The 18,799-nt window shown below is 35.5% G+C and overlaps 1 protein-coding gene across 1 annotated transcript in view; it reads left to right on the top strand.

Moving 5' to 3' along the window:
• Window positions 1-18,799, top strand: part of LOC117107525 (dynein heavy chain 5, axonemal-like) — a 62,888-nt gene that overhangs the window by 27,989 nt on the left and 16,100 nt on the right. The window contains exons 15-38 of the mRNA XM_033249217.1: window positions 569-719; window positions 1,308-1,571; window positions 2,005-2,195; window positions 3,074-3,518; window positions 4,166-4,401; window positions 4,659-4,877; window positions 5,428-5,729; window positions 8,065-8,305; window positions 9,092-9,291; window positions 9,398-9,551; window positions 9,886-10,049; window positions 10,619-10,826; window positions 11,779-11,940; window positions 12,115-12,339; window positions 13,285-13,457; window positions 13,971-14,149; window positions 14,368-14,555; window positions 14,776-14,970; window positions 15,352-15,486; window positions 16,134-16,295; window positions 16,536-16,782; window positions 17,026-17,267; window positions 17,528-17,668; window positions 18,466-18,712. Of these exons, the coding sequence (XP_033105108.1) occupies window positions 569-719; window positions 1,308-1,571; window positions 2,005-2,195; window positions 3,074-3,518; window positions 4,166-4,401; window positions 4,659-4,877; window positions 5,428-5,729; window positions 8,065-8,305; window positions 9,092-9,291; window positions 9,398-9,551; window positions 9,886-10,049; window positions 10,619-10,826; window positions 11,779-11,940; window positions 12,115-12,339; window positions 13,285-13,457; window positions 13,971-14,149; window positions 14,368-14,555; window positions 14,776-14,970; window positions 15,352-15,486; window positions 16,134-16,295; window positions 16,536-16,782; window positions 17,026-17,267; window positions 17,528-17,668; window positions 18,466-18,712 (5,071 nt within the window). The remainder of the gene's footprint in view (window positions 1-568; window positions 720-1,307; window positions 1,572-2,004; window positions 2,196-3,073; window positions 3,519-4,165; window positions 4,402-4,658; window positions 4,878-5,427; window positions 5,730-8,064; window positions 8,306-9,091; window positions 9,292-9,397; window positions 9,552-9,885; window positions 10,050-10,618; window positions 10,827-11,778; window positions 11,941-12,114; window positions 12,340-13,284; window positions 13,458-13,970; window positions 14,150-14,367; window positions 14,556-14,775; window positions 14,971-15,351; window positions 15,487-16,133; window positions 16,296-16,535; window positions 16,783-17,025; window positions 17,268-17,527; window positions 17,669-18,465; window positions 18,713-18,799) is intronic.

Here is an 18,799-nt window from a genome sequence, read left to right as displayed (position 1 = left end):
GGGCCTCTGCTCTGGCAGCTGTAACATAATGTAAACCTAGCATTAGTAGCTCCCTGTTTCCCCAAAATGCATAACATTGCGTGGTTTAAGGCAAGACACATTAATATCCACATTGTTTCTTTCCATCAAAGTTTGGGTACTCAGTAGATTCAAATTCAAGTACGCTGGTCAATAGCTAGAACTGTATGGAAAACCTCCTCTAGGGAGCCAAGTATGGGTTGATCATAATGATGACAGAAGCTGTTGTTTCATCAAATTTGGCAGTTTTTTTCTTGTATTCGCACTAGTGAAAGCGTCGCTGCCTTGACATCAGTTGTTGGATCTCCCTCCTGAAGAACCAAACCAAATTATATACCTTGTGTTGCATACACAAAATCACTTACTAGTCAAAAATATATTTTTAATTAATACATCATAGATAAATAAATAACACCTATAGTTTGCAGATTGATGACGCACACTGATGCATATACTGTACCCCTGTGGAGTCCTGTCAGTATAGATTCAGATTCAGAATGCGTATGGGCATATTATATTTTTTATAATGCTGTCAATATTATTGAAATAGGAATTGTGCAACAAGGGGGCAATCACACTGCAGATAAAGAGCATGCAGGTTGAAGAAGCTGCCAATGAGTTGATTGACATGCTGTTGACAGCTGATAAAGATGAAGAGGATGACGAAGATGATGCAGAGGAGGACAAAGATGGAGAAGAAGGTAATGAAACCATATTATTTCTTGAGAGCTATTGAACTAATACCTCTCAAAGAAATGCTTTCTTTGTAATCATTTATATATGTAGGTTTACTCACATATGGGACTGTGGTAAGTTTTGCTCTTATGATAAAATTTAGTAGGTTGTTGATTATATTGACTGAGTTCTTTATAGAAATGTCATTTTTTCACTATTTGGAAAAGTGCCGGTAATTGTCTGCCGCTGTACTGCCAAGTTCACATGAGAAGAACCCCACTGCAAATCAGGGTGTCTCAAGTAGGATGCAGTGCCTTCTGGGAGATCTGGTTAAACGAGCTTCTTTTAATTATTTAATTTTTGCTATGCATGGTGATACCCATCAGCGCAGACTTCAAATTAACTATAAAGTTGTAAATGTTATGAATTTTGTGGGAGATGGGTTTATTTTCCGGGAGATTCTTGCTTGCGTGAGTGCAGAAGGCTGTCCTGATTTCTGGAAGATTCCTGCAACTTGTGGGAGACTTCGGACTCTTGGCAAATAAGTCTTTGAACTTTCTACAGTGTACTGTGTCGGATCACAAATTAAGAATATTAATTTTTCTAAAATACAGTTGAGAAGCGGCGTGCAAGCCCAACGCCATCCAGGACCAGTTTAAACCGTAGTCAGGGCAGTGTGAAATCACGAGTACAGTCTGCAGCGGCTATGACAGTTGCTAAGCGCAAACGTGAATTGCAGGAGAATTTAGAGGAAGCAGCGCAAGAGCTTCTGGCTCACTTTAATCATCGTAATCTGGACGCCCTGTTGAAGGTGACTCGACAGACACTGGACACTATTCGCAAAAGAGTCACTTCAAGCACCGTGCTGAGCTACATGGGTATGTAGAAGAGAAATATATTTTATGATATTCTTTTTAATGGTAGATAGAGCCATGCTAGTCACTAGTAGCACTTTATCTTAGACTGACTTAAAACTCCATATAGACATTTAAAGTAAACCAATACTCACTGTTATTTTGTAGATCACAGTTAACTTCAAACTGTTTACAATTACACAAGCTTTTGCCAGCTAGGATCACTATGCTTTCTTTATAATTATGTAATCTCGTATATGAGGGAGAAGTATGTTTAAACCAACTGTAACTATAGGCACATCTGATTTCACATTGGATGGTATTTTAAAGTTTTGCTTTTGGTGCTAACTTCATAATCCTATATTGAGATCTGAAAATGGATTATGGTTTAAAATGTATTATAAATAATACACACATGAATATTATTATTCTTTATAATTTTTTTTTTTTTTTTCAGATATGACACAGAGAGGAGATAAACAGAAGAAGGATAGTCCCTTCTTCAGATGTAATGTCACCCTAGCCATCCCCAACATCACCATGCAGCCCGCTTTAGATGAAGTACAGCAGGCCATCAACAAGGCAGCTCAGATGGTGCTAGCTGTCTCCAAGGGCATATCACAGTGGACTAAGGAGAGGAAACCCAAGGTAAACAATTTTTCCCAAGCCTAGCAAATTATTTACCTTGCTGAAGGAGCAAAGTGCTGGCGAGGCTATTGTAGTGGATGAACCTATTATTAGCCAGTTTCCATTTAGGAGCTTACCTAAAAAATAATGGAATTGTCTGACCTAGACATATGTAATGCATCAACGTATCATGTTTTTTTTTTAAAACGTCTTGATTCATTCTCATAAATTTTATTTTTCTAACACACAGAGGCTTATTCATCTAGATTCTTTTTATTGCACAGCCACTAATATCTGTTTCAACAATCTCTCTCTCTCCTTAATGTAACTGCAAAGTTTAAACACAATTTACATTAGCCTCTACACTTATGAACATTTTCTTTCCTTCTCATGTTCTCAATTATTTCACAAAGCACCTATTGGAATATTAAGAAGCCCCATCCATACTATAAAATTGTATGTGATACAGTAGCAGTGATGCCCATATATGGATGTAATTGACGACATAATGTTATGAATGTGATGTTGTATCATCATGTCCATTTGTGGGCAACTCCCACCAATTCGTGACACAAAATTTTATAGTGGGTATTAGGCTGAAAATGTTTAATTAGTACTACTACTATTTGGTGAGATGTCTTCTAATAGTGGTTCTTTTCCCCATATATATTATCTTTTTATATTTTACATATTTTAGAAATGAAAAGTCAGTCTTCTCGGGAATCTTCTAGTATTTAGTAATAATAACTTATTATCCTTAATGATTTCCCAATTTTCTCACTTGAGGGAACAAATCTGAACTAAAGAGGCAGTAATCTCCGGTAACATGCTAAAAGAACCCTACAAACATATTTGTCATTTCGTTTGAACATGAAATTAAATGTTTTTGTTCACTCTAGGCCAAGCGTGAAGCAGAAGCTAGGGCAGGAGCAGCCTCCGAGACTAACCGGCGAAGCAGTCTAACAAGCATTGCGCACTCTGAAAGTTCCCGTAGCGATTTGGCTGGAAAGCGTGGTAAGGGTGAAGAGACACCAAATGTACCTCCCGTTCAGGCTAAAAACTATTTCAAGAGCGTCAGCGAGAACAAAGATGTTGCAAAACTTGTTGCACCACTCTCCACTTGCATCAACTCGACCAAGAAGGAAGTGACCACTGCGCTGGAGAACTTCAACGTGTACCATGCTATCTGGCAGAAGGATCGTGAGACCACCATTCAGGAATTCATGGCAGAGCATCCCAACTTAAATGACTTCCAGAGTATGATCCTCCACTACAAAGAACTTGAGGCTAGCATTCAAAATGAACCTGAATATTACAATGTTGGAGCCCTAGCACTCTTTACAGGTACGCTATAAGAGTTATTCTTAAAGTTTTTGGCCGATGACCCCCCAAAAAAAATACATTCTGGAAGTATAATGTTTTAATGATACTTAGTGCGCTCTGTCTGCTACAGCAAATTTAAAGATGCTATAAAATTAAATATTTTTAAAATTCCTTCTTGCGACCCAAATTTATTTGGTGACCCAATTGGTGGTTGTGACCCATAGTTTGAGAACTGCTAGTCTTGAACTTAAAGTGTAATGCTATGTAATACATTACCACATTAATAATGTTTCATTTATCTGGTTTATGAAATACTGTATATTACCAAAGGATGCTAAATCAACATAAAACTTGCTCTTGTGGAAGCATGTCTTCCAACCTCTTTCTATAATGTAACAAAATGTATTGATTTATTGTTTGATTAAAAAAAACCCATTTAAACAACTATTAATAATGATTATTAATTGTTTATTTGTACAATGACAAAATGCAAGATTGGATTAAAATATTGTGCATGGCAATATAAATTACAGAAGTGATGTTGGTAGTCTATGTGTGAGATACTTATCTAGTCAGTTTATCCAGGTAAATATTCATGAAATAGACTATACCTGTGTTGAAAGCTCATACAACAAAGTGGTAATCTTTAATCCATTCATTATACATAGAAAATTTAAAGTATGCGCTGGTAACGGAGACTAGAGCTTGGCAGGTGGTTTTTGGAAAAGCCTGCAATGAGCGATACAGAACCATGATGGAGAATATCTTTGACTTCATTGATGACACAGCCAAGAAACTTGGACGACCAATCAAAGATCTTGATGATATTCGTATCGCCATGGGTGCCTTAAAGGAGATCCGAGAAAATGAGATACGCATTGATATGGAGATTGGCCCAATTGAGGTGATGAAAATGACAAATTATACCTTTGTACAGTATATTCACATAATATAAACACTGTTTTATACAGTTACATACCATTTAAAAGAGAATTAAATATAAATATATACATATTGAATTGTGTGCTCATAGTATGTAAGATTGATAAATATTAATTTTACTATTCTTTGATTTGCACGCAAGTTTCCATTTACGGATTCCACATTAGTTCAGATATATAGACTATAATTTATACTGTTTAATTTATATTTTTCTTTTAGGAATCATATGCTACACTTAGCAAATACGAACTGCTGGTTGCTAAGGAAGATGCTGAGAAGGTTGACACCTTGCGCTACACGTGGGCTAAGCTCGTGGCCCAGTCAACAGAGATGTCACATTTCCTACTCAAGATCCAACCAGATTTCCGTGGTGGCCTGCTCACAAATGTGCAAGATTTTGTTGCCGATTGTGCAAACTTTTATTCTGACTATGAGAAGGTTTGTTATATTTTTTGTTTGTTTTGTAAACTACACTAAATAACTTAGGTTCTTTTTATTTAAAAAATGATAAAATATTATCAGTGGCTCTTGTTATACCAGTAAATTTCAATGCTGATTGGATGTTATATATTTGCATGTATGAATTGGATTTGGACTATACATTTAATCAGTATTAGGAATTGGTTTAAACACTGGTGTAACAATAGCTGTTGCCTAACAGAGGGGATGACAGTCAGCTGTAATTCAGGCTTTCAACAGTAAAATTTGGATTTGAATCACTTTAGTGACTATTCGCTAGACAAGAGTCAGAGTAGAAATTATCGAGCTCAACCATGTTCGTTCTAGCTACTTTACCAGCCGTTTTAACAACCCTATTCAGTTGTTTACAGGGCTACCTTAAGAGTCATGTCAAGACCTTACTCATCTTCATATCAGTGCTCACCACCTCTCTCCCATTCCCATGTTTCTGGATTAAAGAGTTGTGAAGTATACGTTCAAAGTCATACCAGTTACAACATCTAATAATTGTGCTATCTTGATTTTGTAGGCTGGACCAATGGTAGCAGGAGTACCACCAAAAGAGGCCAGTGAACGCTTGATCATCTACCAGAACCGCTTTGACAACCTGTACCGTAAGTTCATCACATACACAGGCGGTGAAGAACTATTTGGGCTGCCGGTCACAGAATATCCGGAACTTCTCCAGATCAAGAAAGAGTTAAACCTGCTGCAGAAGTTATACGGTCTGTACAATGACGTCATTGACCGTGTCAACGGCTACTACGATATCCTCTGGACAGATGTGAACATTGAAAAGATTAACACTGAATTGATTGAGTTCCAAAACAGGTAGAAATGTTAAATTAGATGCCTTTGTTGTTTGTGAAATTTGTAATTTGATTTGATTTGATGTGGCATAATGCTTAATTCTGTAATTGTTCTTTGTGCAAAAGTGATTATGAATGTTTACTGCTTTACTCTAATGGTTTTTCTGATTTTTAACAGGGTTGATAAAAACATACTTAAGACATTTCACTGATAATCTTATATCATGAATCATAATTATACTAATTTATCAACACCTCACTTTCAACATATCAGTAGTATAAATCATTTTTACATGATGTGTTTTCCTGGTACTTACAATTTAATTTGAAGAAATCAATCATGAATGTGCCTGGTCTATAATTAAAAATGTTGAAGTTCTATTTAAGGCAAAGGTAAAGGTAGGAGATTTACCCATACCACGATGCATATTATGCTGAGTTATATACAGACATGGTCAGTGACTAGAATGCCAGGTGTGGAGGGCTTCATTTTTTCTCACGATCAAAAACAACTCCATTTCGTAAGCCTCATTGACATAGTTTAGGGAGCATTTTGTGTGTATGTTTGTCTTGTAAAGGGATATACCACCATTGCCACTTAGGAAAGTGAGTAAATTCGCTGTTTGACATCCTTGGCCTAAAAATAACTAAATTGATACGTTTTGGTAACCCCTACTCTTCAGATAGATGCCAACAGCTCTTTAAGTCCAGTCTCTGGAGCTTGGCTTCCATGCACATGAGCCACATGTGTTCATTGGATCTCCTGTTTTAAGGTCTTATTCAAAAAGAATTTGGTTCTATCATCAGAACCCTTAGCTTAGATCAGTTGATTAATCTGGTGGTAGCCTCTGTGTGTGCGCTAAACCGTGGAGATCTCTGGGTCCCCAGTTCAATTCCCATCGCTGCCTCTCCTTGTATTTCAGCTGGAGGGCTGAAATACAAGTTATAATAGTGCACCGTCTTTCGGATGAGACGTTTAAGCCGTTGGTTCCATGTCCATTGATGGCCCATGTGCATGTTAAAGAACGCAGTACACTCTTTTGGAAAAGAGTAGGGGATTGTCTCCCGGTGTACTGCCCAATCACCACAAGAATGACCCCACTGGAAATAAGTCTTCTTTCATGGGCTATCCTTAATAAGAATAAATCCAATCCCAATCCAATATTTTGTGACTGGTTTGGGAACACGTTTTATAGTTATACTACATTACATCTTCCTAAAAAAACATTGAAAAAATGTTTTAATTGGTTGCAAAGTAATTCTGGTGTCTTGAATATTTTGTTAAATGTAATATTTATATATAAATAGATTTCATTTACAGTAATACACAATATTTACCAGCACATACAGCTATTCACAATGTTAACCAGCACAATATTACACTTTTCACTATAGTTAAAATAGCTAATATGTTGATGAATGTTGTTGTTTCCTAACAATTCCTTTCTTCAACTATTTCTCTCAGAGATTCTTTTTCAGCTTTTTTTTAATGTTTGTGGCTTCTCACTGGTTTCCTTTTGATGTGAATGTTTGTTACTCTAAGCGCAATATTCGAAGATGCTTCATGGCATTCTGTAAAAAGGGAGAAAATTGAATAAAAATTCCTAAAAATATAATAATATTTAAATTAATTTTGATTGATGTGATTTATTGATAAAATTTAAATTTTATTTTTCTTCTTTAATTTACATTTCAAACTTGTTGATAATGTATTGGTGCAGGGTGAAAACATCTACAGCTTTATTTGTTTTGCCTTTGTACCAATGCTTTATTGACTTGGGTAAAAACACACCATATCATGATTTCAGAACATTTCCGAATCTGCCATAATAATAATGCCTTAATCTGAATCCATCTTATATTCTCATTTATATATATATGTTAATAATTTTTTACTAACAATTCATGATCAAAATTAATTTTATGTAATGGACTTTTGCACTCACCCACTGTTGTGCTCACCTTTCACTATTTAAACAATTTTGTTTATGTTGTAATACATTATTCTTGGTGCAAATCAGAAAATAGATATATAATATAATTCATATATGTAGACATTATTATTACTATATCTCTCTCTTTGAAAATTGAGATTATGTTAATAATATATTATTATATAGAGATGAATGATTAAAATGTTGTAACATGTATAACAAACTCAACTAAACAAAAAAAATTGTATAAATTGCGGTTCCCTTTTAAGATGCTGTAAATCATATATAACTTTCTCCTTGCAAATGGAGATTATATTCATTCTTTAATCAATTTATGGAGATCAGAAAGATTAGTCAGAAAATATCTAAAATACTCAACCAAAACAAAACAAAAAATGTATAAATTGCGGTTCCTTTTATAAGATGTCGTAAGCTTCCCCGAGCATTGAAGGAATGGCAAGCATTTAACGAACTTAGGCAAACCATTGATGACTTCAACGAAACGTGTCCGCTCCTGGAACTCATGACAAACAAGGCCATGAAGCCACGTCATTGGCAACGCATGGCCGAGCTCACAGGCCATGTGTTTGATGTGGAAAATGAGTCGTTCTGTTTGCGCAACATCATGGAAGCACCGCTTTTGAAATGCAAGGAAGATATTGAGGTATAGTATGATAATTAATTGATGTTAATTAGTGATAATTATTAAATGAAACATCATTCCCTATGCTACATTTCTGACACTATTTACAGTATATTCTTTGATACCTTTTGAATGCTATTCAACTTATAATACTTTTCGCAGTTGCACCTGATTTTTTTTTACTTGAGATCATGAAAGAACAGGAAGGTCATCTTTGAAGGCTCTTCTCATGTTGATATCATTATGCCCTTCAACAAAATCTTAAGGACAAAATGTCATTTCTTAGACCACTTTTTCTGTTTTGTAGCTGTCTTATTGCTTATAAGCTACCATCCCTGGAAATGCATTTCTTACTTTATATGAGCAAATTTAAATGCCTTATTAAATACCGCCTTAATTTGTATATTCCAATGTACTTTGAAAATTATTTATCACACCTTTGTTTATTTTTTAATGTTAAGCTAATTATTTTATTAAATATTTAACAAATTATTTTATATCATATATTAATATTTAATTGTTATTTTTATACCAATTATTATTACACAAATAATTAGTATACCAATTTGATATTTTTACATCAATAAATACATAGTTATTGTTCATTGGACAAAGAGCAAACCGAGTATAACATTTTTAATTTAATTGTTTGTACTTTTGTTTTTAGTATTTAAAGTCAGTCGTAACATCATCAAATTTCCATCCAACAATGTACCTGTCCCGAATAAGTTTTGTTCTTGAACTGTTTGTTTTGCAGACCATGTACAAAAACTCAAACAAACCTGTTACTTTTATCTTTCATTTCAGGATATTTGTATATCAGCTGTGAAGGAGAAGGACATTGAAGCCAAGCTGAAGACAGTTATTGCTGAATGGGGAGCTCACCTTCTAATGTTCGTGAACTTCAAGAACCGTGGAGAGCTGTTGCTTCGTGGTGATCATACTGGAGAGATCATCGGGTTGATGGAAGACAGTCTAATGGTTCTCGGATCCTTGCTCAGTAACAGGTGAGAGAAGAAGTTTTACTGTATTTTATTATCAGAACAACTCTTCTCTATGGAATTATAAATTAATGGTATATTGTTCCATGTGACATGCTTATTTTCAATACAGATACAATGCTCCTTTCAAGAAGCAAATTCAGCAGTGGGTTCACAACCTGTCCAATACCTCGGAGATCATTGAGCAGTGGATGCAAGTGCAGAACCTCTGGGTGTACCTGGAAGCCGTCTTTGTTGGTGGAGACATTGCCAAACAGCTGCCAAAGGTAAGTAAATGTTGCAAAGGTTGCCTTCCTTCTTTTTTGTTCATGTCATTGGCCAAATATCTTAAGGTTTCGGCCTAGTAGTTCATACCTGCAGGCCAGTGCCAGTGTACCAAGCTTGTGCAGTATTTACAATATTGGATTTTACTTTCTCAGATTGGCAATAGACGAGAGTGTTATTATGTGCCACAGTGAGACAGTGGTGGGGAAAAATTGTATTAAACAGGTTCTAAAAACTGGCATAACGTATCAGAAACCGAAATCTGATTGTCAGTTTAGGTCATGTCGTACACTAAACTATCAATACACCAGTATATGATATGTTCTATAATTTCAGGAAGCAAAGCGTTTCTCAAACATTGACAAGTCTTGGGTGAAGATTATGGTGAGGGCACATGAGAACAATAATGTTGTCCAGTGCTGTGTTGGTGATGAGACTATGGGACAGCTACTGCCTCATCTGTTGGAACAGTTAGAACTCTGCCAAAAGTCTCTCACTGGGTAGGATCTTCTTATCTTATTAGTTTTCAACAATAGTGAACAAATAGAAAAGAGTGGAGTTTGAAGAGACCTTTGGGCAGCAGTGTCCTGACAGGCTGATGGTGAGAGTGATAATGAAGATGATGACGATGAGGAGGTGGAGGAGGAGGATGACGATGACGGCAGCGGCGGCAACGCCGAATACGAATAGCACTTTTTTTCTGGAATTGTTGAATGATAATGAAGTTGATAATGCTGGTAATGGGATAATGATTAATATAATCAAAATGGTGATGTTAATGGTAATGATGCTCAATTTGCCTCAAATTCAAACAAGTTAGATGTGCTTAACAATAAGGATAGGGAAGCACAGCGAAATATCCTATGAATCTAAAACTTATGGATGAATTATACGCCACAACATAAGATGACAATGAATTGATTTCCAACAATTTATAATGATATACGAAAATGTTATGTTTTCAGCAAGTGTAATGATTGTTTTTTTAATCCATTTTATAAATCACAATTTCACTAGCAAGTCATTTATTGGGCATTAATTAATATTTAAAAAAAAAATTATCTTACAGTTACTTGGAGAAGAAGCGTCTGCTCTTCCCGAGGTTCTTCTTCGTGTCTGACCCAGCATTGCTTGAGATTCTTGGACAAGCAAGCGATTCGCATACCATTCAGGCTCATCTCCTCAGCGTGTTCGACAACACAAAACGGGTCAAGTTCCACGAGAAAGATTATGACAGGATTCTGGCAATAGAATCATCGGAAGGGGAAACGATAGATGTAAGCCCTGTTATATTTCTGTCTTCTGCCACAGTTTAAGTTTACTGCATTTCAATTTTGTCTGATTCAATACTATGTCTAATGTTTATAAGAGCTTATTTGCTGCAGTATACTGTATTCCACTGTTTTTAAACAAGATTAACAGAATTCATTTTGGCTCACAGTAAATATGTCGGGTATTCCCAGTGGAGAAATTTTGTACAGCAATTTGGTTTGCATTCGTTTTATCCTGTCTCTGATTTTTTGTCTGTTGTTATTTTTGTTTGTATTGTTGTTGTTTGAGGAAATAAATGAAATGAAATGTTAACCAGACAAAAGTCAGTAGAAGCAAAGAACGTTGAAGTCTATTTTGTGAATACTTACCTGGATAAACCGACTAATTGCAACATTGAAATTTGAAAAAAATTATTGATTACCTAACCGCTGAAGCTGGTTATGTATTCATCACTGTCTATCTGTTAGCAAGATTACTAAAAAACTAAGGAATGGATTACATTAAAATTTAGTGCAATTTTAATTTTTGCAAAGTAGAGGTCAAAGGTCAAGTTCATAGAGAATTTGATTTTTTTTTTTACTCTCCATCATAAAAAACGAAGCAGGTTATGTATTCATCACTGTCTATCTGTTAGCAATATTACTAAAAAACTAAGTAATGTATTACATTAAAATTTAGTGCACTTTAAATTTTTGAGAAGTAGAGGTCAAAAGGTCATAGAGAATTTGATTTTTTTTTTACCCTCCAGCATAAAAAAAACAATATTGGTATCCATCATAACCATACTGCATATTGTTCAGTATTCAGGGTGAAGGTATGCACTCTACAGAGTGACTGCTCTAGTTTTTTGTTGGAAAACTCTCAAAACTTTAAGTAGACAGATGATGTTGATTATTAGGCAGTTTAAATTTGTTTAATTAATTTTTAATCACATGTTTTTATATTTGATTCTGGTAGCTTGAGAGGACTGTAAGAGCTGAAGGTAATGTAGAGATCTGGTTGATGTCTCTTATGATGATGGCCCAGAAGTCTTTACATGGTGTCATTAAGATGGCTGCCATGGCAATACAAGATCCAAGCTTCCAATTGGTGGAATTCCTCAACACATATCCGGCACAGGTATATTGCAGAGTAGTATAAGCCGCGTATCCAGAGGTATCTAAGGTCAAACGACATAAACCCATGTTGTGTGTTTGTGTATGTTGCCTTACCTTGACACAAGTAGTAGTATTTACAATGTACCATGACTCATTGCATTCCCAATGTTGATTTTTGTCTGCATCTATATCTCAGATTGGTTTGCTTGGCATCCAAATGATCTGGACGCGTGACGCAGAGGAAGGCCTGAAGAATGCTAAGTATGACAAGAAGGTGATGCAGCAGACTAATCAGATGTTCATGGAGCTACTGATCATGCTCATTGACATGACAACCAAAGAACTGACAAAGGTCGAGAGACGTAAATATGAAACGCTCATCACAATCCATGTCCATCAGAGAGATATATTTGATGATCTTGTGAGTTATTTTAATTTCAAGAATTTATTTGATAGATAATTTTATTGTTAGAGGATATTTTATATCAAAATCTAATACATATTTTCCCATAAATTTCAAGGCCATTAACAATATTTGTATTTTTAAATGTTTTTTTTAGATTTGATCTTAACACTTTTATGTATTTAAACAATACTACCTATGTTTGTTTTATATAGAAATCTGTTGTTAAATGTCTGTAAGCAGTATGTTAATAACTTTGTAATTTATATGCAATGATGTTCTCAATATAATTATTTTGAATGAATAAATTTGATATGATAGAATTTTTAACATTTGATTATTAACACAATTTATTGGCCTATTGTATCAATTTAATTTTTTCTGAAATTTAATGTAAGCAGTATGTTAATAACTTTGTAATTTATATGCAATGATGTTCTCAATATAATTATTTTGAATGAATAAATTTGATATGATAGAATTTTTAACATTTGATTATTAACACAATTTATTGGCTTATTGTATCAATTAATTTTTTTCTGAAATTTAATGCTTTAATTAATTTAATTGATAATAAATAAAAAATGTAAAATACAGGTCTCCCTCTAATTAAAGACCCCTCCAATTAAAGACCACTTTTCTGTGGTCCCCAATTAACAAATGTCTTTATCTTTATTATTCTAATTGGAGACCAAAACTGCTAAAGACTATGAAAATGCCAGTCCCCCAAAGCGGTCTTTAATTTGAGGGAGACTTTTGTGAATTGCCACCTAATATGAATGGTTGAATATTAATTGTACAGGTCTCGAAAATGATACGCTGTTCCAGAGCTAGGCATATTCCTCAGGAAGCTAAGCAGAGTGGATGCATGTTCTTTTATGTAGCTATTGATTACTTGGTATATTAATGTGAATCACCTCCAAGACTAAATATTTAAATTCTGTCATTTTATTTTTTTTCTAGGTCCGTATGCATATCAAGTCAGTTACTGATTTTGAGTGGCTGAAGCAATGTCGCTTCTACTTCGTGGAGGATGCGGACAAGATGTTGGTGAAGATTACAGATGTGGACTTCCTCTATCAGAATGAGTTCCTGGGATGCACAGAGAGACTTGTCATCACACCTCTTACTGACAGGTACTGCATAAAGAAAGGATGATACTATTATATCTCGTGGATTCTATACATGAGCTTGAATGTAATGCTGTGTAATGTATTTAGATTTATATAGCATTTTATACCAAAGTCTTAAAGTGCTTGACGCAGTTAACTATAGCTGAGCTTCTTCACTAAGGATCATTTCATGACTGAGCTACACTGTAAAATGTTGCAAGCTACTCTCTTCTGTTCGCAATAGGGGATGTATGGCCCAATACACCAGGGGTAACCCCGTAATTATCTTGAAAGATGTACTGGGTTCTTTATAGTGCACATGAGCTAATTGGCCTACAGTTATAATAGTCCTTATCTGAGAAGACTTGTTCCATCACCAGGGCATAAGCTATTGAATTCTGCTTGAACCAGCACCAATATTATGGTTGAAATTTGTCGCGCCCCTGCATAATTGCTCGGCAATTCAACTTGAATATGTATACTGTTTCATTTGCATATGTACAAAACATCATAATATTATTCATATTATTCTTTCAGATGTTACATTACCCTTGCCCAAGCCCTTGGTATGAGTATGGGCGGGGCACCTGCTGGCCCAGCTGGTACTGGTAAGACAGAAACCACCAAAGACATGGGACGTGCACTGGGCAAGTATGTGGTTGTCTTCAACTGCTCCGATCAAATGGATTACAGAGGACTGGGAAGAATTTACAAAGGTAACTTATGCAATTGGTTGCAAAAATATTTTGAATTTTTTAAAATCACAATTCCTTGTGGGGTTTAAAAAGTTTTTACTTCATTATATTTTTAGAATCTAAGGCTATGTTCAGACACAAGTAGTTATGCTAGTGTAACGTTAAACGAGTGATTTGAACTACTCTGTGGCGTACTTGTTCGTGTTTTTGTTTATTATGGTTTTTTGTTTTTCTCTCAGGACTTGCTCAGTCAGGTAGCTGGGGTTGCTTTGATGAGTTCAACCGTATTGACCTACCTGTGCTCTCTGTGGCTGCCCAGCAGATTGCAATTGTCCTGACGGCAAAGAAGGAACGCAAAAAGAAGTTTATCTTCACTGATGGTGACACGGTAGACTTGAATCCAGAATTCGGTCTCTTCTTAACAATGGTAATTCCAGTTATATTTAAAAACTCTGTACTACTGCAAGTCATAGAAGGTCTGCTCAGACACTGGTCATAACAGTTGGTCCAGTAATTGCAATTTGAAGGGAATATTCAGCCTTTACAATTCTACACTGGTGGTTTGTTGGTGTCTTTGGACAAGTGAGCGTATCTCTATCAATACAGGAGCCATATATAATATAAAAACAATTTATTTTCATTTATAGAACCCGGGATATGCTGGTAGACAAGAACTTCCAGAAAATCTCAAGATCAACTTCCGTACTGTAGCGATGATGGTACCAGATCGACAGATCATTATTCGTGTGAAACTCGCTAGCTGTGGTTTCATGGAGAATATTATTCTGGCCAGGAAGTTCTACACTTTGTACAAATTGTGCGAGGAACAGCTGAGCAAACAGGTAAGAAAGCTTGATAAATGGAACAATTTTGCTTCCGTTGTATTCATTTCATTGCAAATAATTATGATAAAGTCATGTTAAAATTCCACCAGTGCCTTCTCTTTTTCCATCATATGGTATTTATTGTCTTCAAGATTCTGACTGTGTACATCTGGTTTCTACATGTTTGTTCTTGCTGACATGAAACCAAATGTATTTATTTTGTTTGAATGATCACACATTTTTCCATGAAGTCTACTTATAAATCTTTGCTTTCTTTTATAAGTATAAGTAAGTACTGGCATATACTATGTATTATGCATTTAAAAGTCCTGTTATTATTTTCAATATTGACAATTATTAGGATCACAAAATTAAGGTTTTTGTTGACATTGTTCTCAGGTCCATTATGACTTTGGTCTGCGGAATATTTTGTCAGTGCTACGTACACTTGGTGCCAACAAACGTGCCAATCCAACTGACAGTGAGAACACGATTGTCATGAGGGTTCTGCGTGACATGAACCTTTCAAAACTGGTGAGTTATTAAAGTACCATCTAAAGCCTCATTTACACTAGACACGATTACAACTCAATACAGATGCGCGCAGTGTTGAAGAATACAAACTACATGATGATATGTCGCTGTCGTGTCGTAATCATCTCTAGTGTAAATGTGGCTTAACAAATGGGACTTGTAACAAGATATCTTTTTAATTACATGGAAATTAAACACATGTAGCCATAACTTTAATTTAGATTATTAAAACAGTACAGTATATATTATCATTATTCTTTAATAAAGTTGAAATTATTTGGAGTAGTCCATAATTTTACAAAATCTGTAGTGTGTATTTATTATTTCAATTGTTTAAAGTATTATTATTATTATTATTATTATTATTATTATTATTATTATTATTATTATTATTATTATTATTATTATTATTATTATATTAATTTGAAATTAAACACATGTAGCCATAACTTTAATTTAGATTATTAAAACAGTACAGTATATATTATCATTATTCTTTAATAAAGTTGAAATTATTTGGAGTAGTCCACAATTTAATGTAATCTGTAATGTGGATTTATTATTTCAATTGTTTAAAGCATTATTATTATTTTAAATAATTATTCTTGTTCTTAACATCCAAGTTTTATTCATTCAACTATTTTTAGGTGGATGAAGATGAGCCTCTTTTCCTGTCGCTCATTAATGATTTGTTCCCTGGTATCACCCTGGACAAGGCAGGCTATCCTGAACTGGAGACTGCTATTACACAGAGAGTTGAAGAAGCCGGCCTCATTAACCATCCATCCTGGACCCTGAAGCTTATACAGGTGAGAGTTATATAAACTTTCTGCTACAGAAAGCATGGCATATGTCAAATCATTCTTGTACAGTAAATATTATAAATATTTCTTGATGTAATTTACCACAAACATTTGAACTAAGCAGTTATTGAACACTAATTTTTCCAAGGGCATTTAATGTTTCTTTATTAACGTATGCATGTAAAAAAATTCAGAAATTCATTACGACATTTGTTATATGAATTTTTTTTGGTTTACAAATAACAGCTGTTTGAGACTCAGCGTGTCCGTCATGGCATGATGGCGCTTGGGCCATCTGGTGCCGGAAAGACTTGCTGTATACACATTCTGATGAAAGCCATGAGCGATTGTGGTGCTCCTCACAAGGAGATGAGAATGAACCCAAAAGCCATCACAGCACCTCAGATGTTTGGACGGCTGGATGTAGCCACCAATGATTGGACGGATGGCATCTTCTCTACGTTATGGAGGAGAACACTAAGAGCTAAGAAAGGTGACATATTTTAGGTTAAAAATATGATAAAAAATTCAAAATGTCTTTTTTGGTGTCCTGAACTGTTGACAATTAATGTAAAAATGCATTTTTTTAGCAATAATATTTATATATGGGATTCACTTAACTCGTCCTTTTGGCCACTTTCGTGATACTTCGTGGGCCGCTGCTTGACTAAAATGCCTGGTCCTCAAACAATCTCACATATGTAAAACCTTTACAATTATCATTTTCCTTTTACAGGTGACCATGTGTGGTTAGTTTTGGATGGCCCAGTTGACGCCATCTGGATTGAGAACTTGAACAGTGTGTTGGATGACAACAAAACACTAACTCTTGCCAACGGTGACCGTATCCCAATGGCTCCTAACTGCAAGATAATTTTTGAACCACACAACATTGACAATGCCTCCCCAGCAACAGTCTCCAGAAATGGCATGGTGTACATGAGCTCATCTGGTTTGGATTGGAAGCCAATCTTAGAGGTACAGTAACAAGAAATTGATATCAATGTGTTATATTTTTCTCATAAAACAAATACTTATACACCTCACTTATACCTTGTCTAAAAAGCCTCCAATTATTATTTATTTCAGTTCATTTGTTGCTGTAGCTTTTGCCTCATTCAAAAATTTTCATCCAGTTCTTTTCATTTCCTCTCCACTCTCCAATCTTGCCTCTATATGGTTTTTTCCAGTTTTTATATTTTATTTAAATTATTACTGAAATTGCTTGTTTTCCATAGGGTTGGCTAATGAAGCGAAACATGCAAGAGGCAGAGACAATGCGTCAGCTGTTCGACAACTCGTTTGCTGAAGTTTATCGATTTGCCATTGAAAACCTTGTATTCAAGATGGATGTCTTGGAGTGTATGGTCATTTCACAGGTAGGCGATGAGCTGTATGATCCTTGGGTTGAAAGGCTAACATCTAACCACCAAGCAGCAGCTTCACTCTCCTGGTTATCATAGTAATCCTGCTTAGTGTTAAGCTAAGCTAATATCTAACCAACAAGCCACATTTTACTCTTCTGGTTATCTTAGTATTCCTGCTAAGCGTTAAGCTAGGCTAACATCTAACCACCAAGCAGCATTTCACTCTTCTGGTTATCTTTATAATCCTGCTTAGTGTTAAGCTAAGCTTAAATCTGAAGTAGCCCTTGCGCTTCGACTCAACTCAACAGGCATCAACTGAACTAGTAGCCGGTAGTGCTCATGAAGGCTTCCACTTGAAATACTACAAGCAACTACAGTAGGTTGTCCTGAGTGCTTTTTTTGCTTCCGACTGTAGATCATCTACAATTAGTTGCCATGCAACACCCTCCACAAGTGGATACTTCAAACTGGGCACTCACTGTGTCGTACGATGGTTGTGACGATGCCGTCTGCAGATTGTCGGCTGTCTGAATGGATCGTCATTAAAAACGATATGTTGCATGCTCGTTGCCTTCTCCATAGAATCGCGTCGGCAAACGACTGTTGTGCGCAGTGAGTGTGTGAGCGTGTATGGTAATTTTTTGTCAGGGCAACTTCCATCCAACACAAATATCACTTTCATCTGTTGTGGTTGTCACTCCTGGAGAATGGTGTCTGTTTCATGCAAGGATTCACTAATTTTTCTCATTCCCTGGCACTTGGGAACAAACCTGATCGAAATATTGTCTGTTTATCCTATTGTATAACAGGGTGTGAACCTCCTCCAAGGACTGATTCCTTCCAAGGATGACAAAGACAGCAATGGCGTCGGAGCTGATCATCTTGAGAAGTTGTACGTCTTTATGCTGATGTGGAGTATTGGTGCCCTCTTGGAACTTGAAGATAGAGCAAAGATGCAAGAGTTCCTGCGCAACCATGAAGACATCCATCTGAACTTGCCAGAAATTCCAGAAGGCTCTGAAGATACTATGTTTGACTACTATGTTGAAAATGATGGTGAGTTAAGATACATTCCGTAATTCTTTGGGTATAAGCCAACCTGATGTATAAGCCATCCTCCTACATTACAGCCAATTTTGTGTG

The sequence above is a fragment of the Anneissia japonica genome, unplaced genomic scaffold (genome assembly GCF_011630105.1).
Source record: "Anneissia japonica isolate Jap-2015-1 unplaced genomic scaffold, ASM1163010v1 scaffold287722_len911783_cov160, whole genome shotgun sequence".
Classification (NCBI taxonomy): Eukaryota; Metazoa; Echinodermata; class Crinoidea; order Comatulida; family Comatulidae; genus Anneissia; species Anneissia japonica.
The sequence above is the reverse complement of the archived record's forward strand: the minus strand, read 5'-3'. Positions and strand labels throughout refer to the sequence as shown.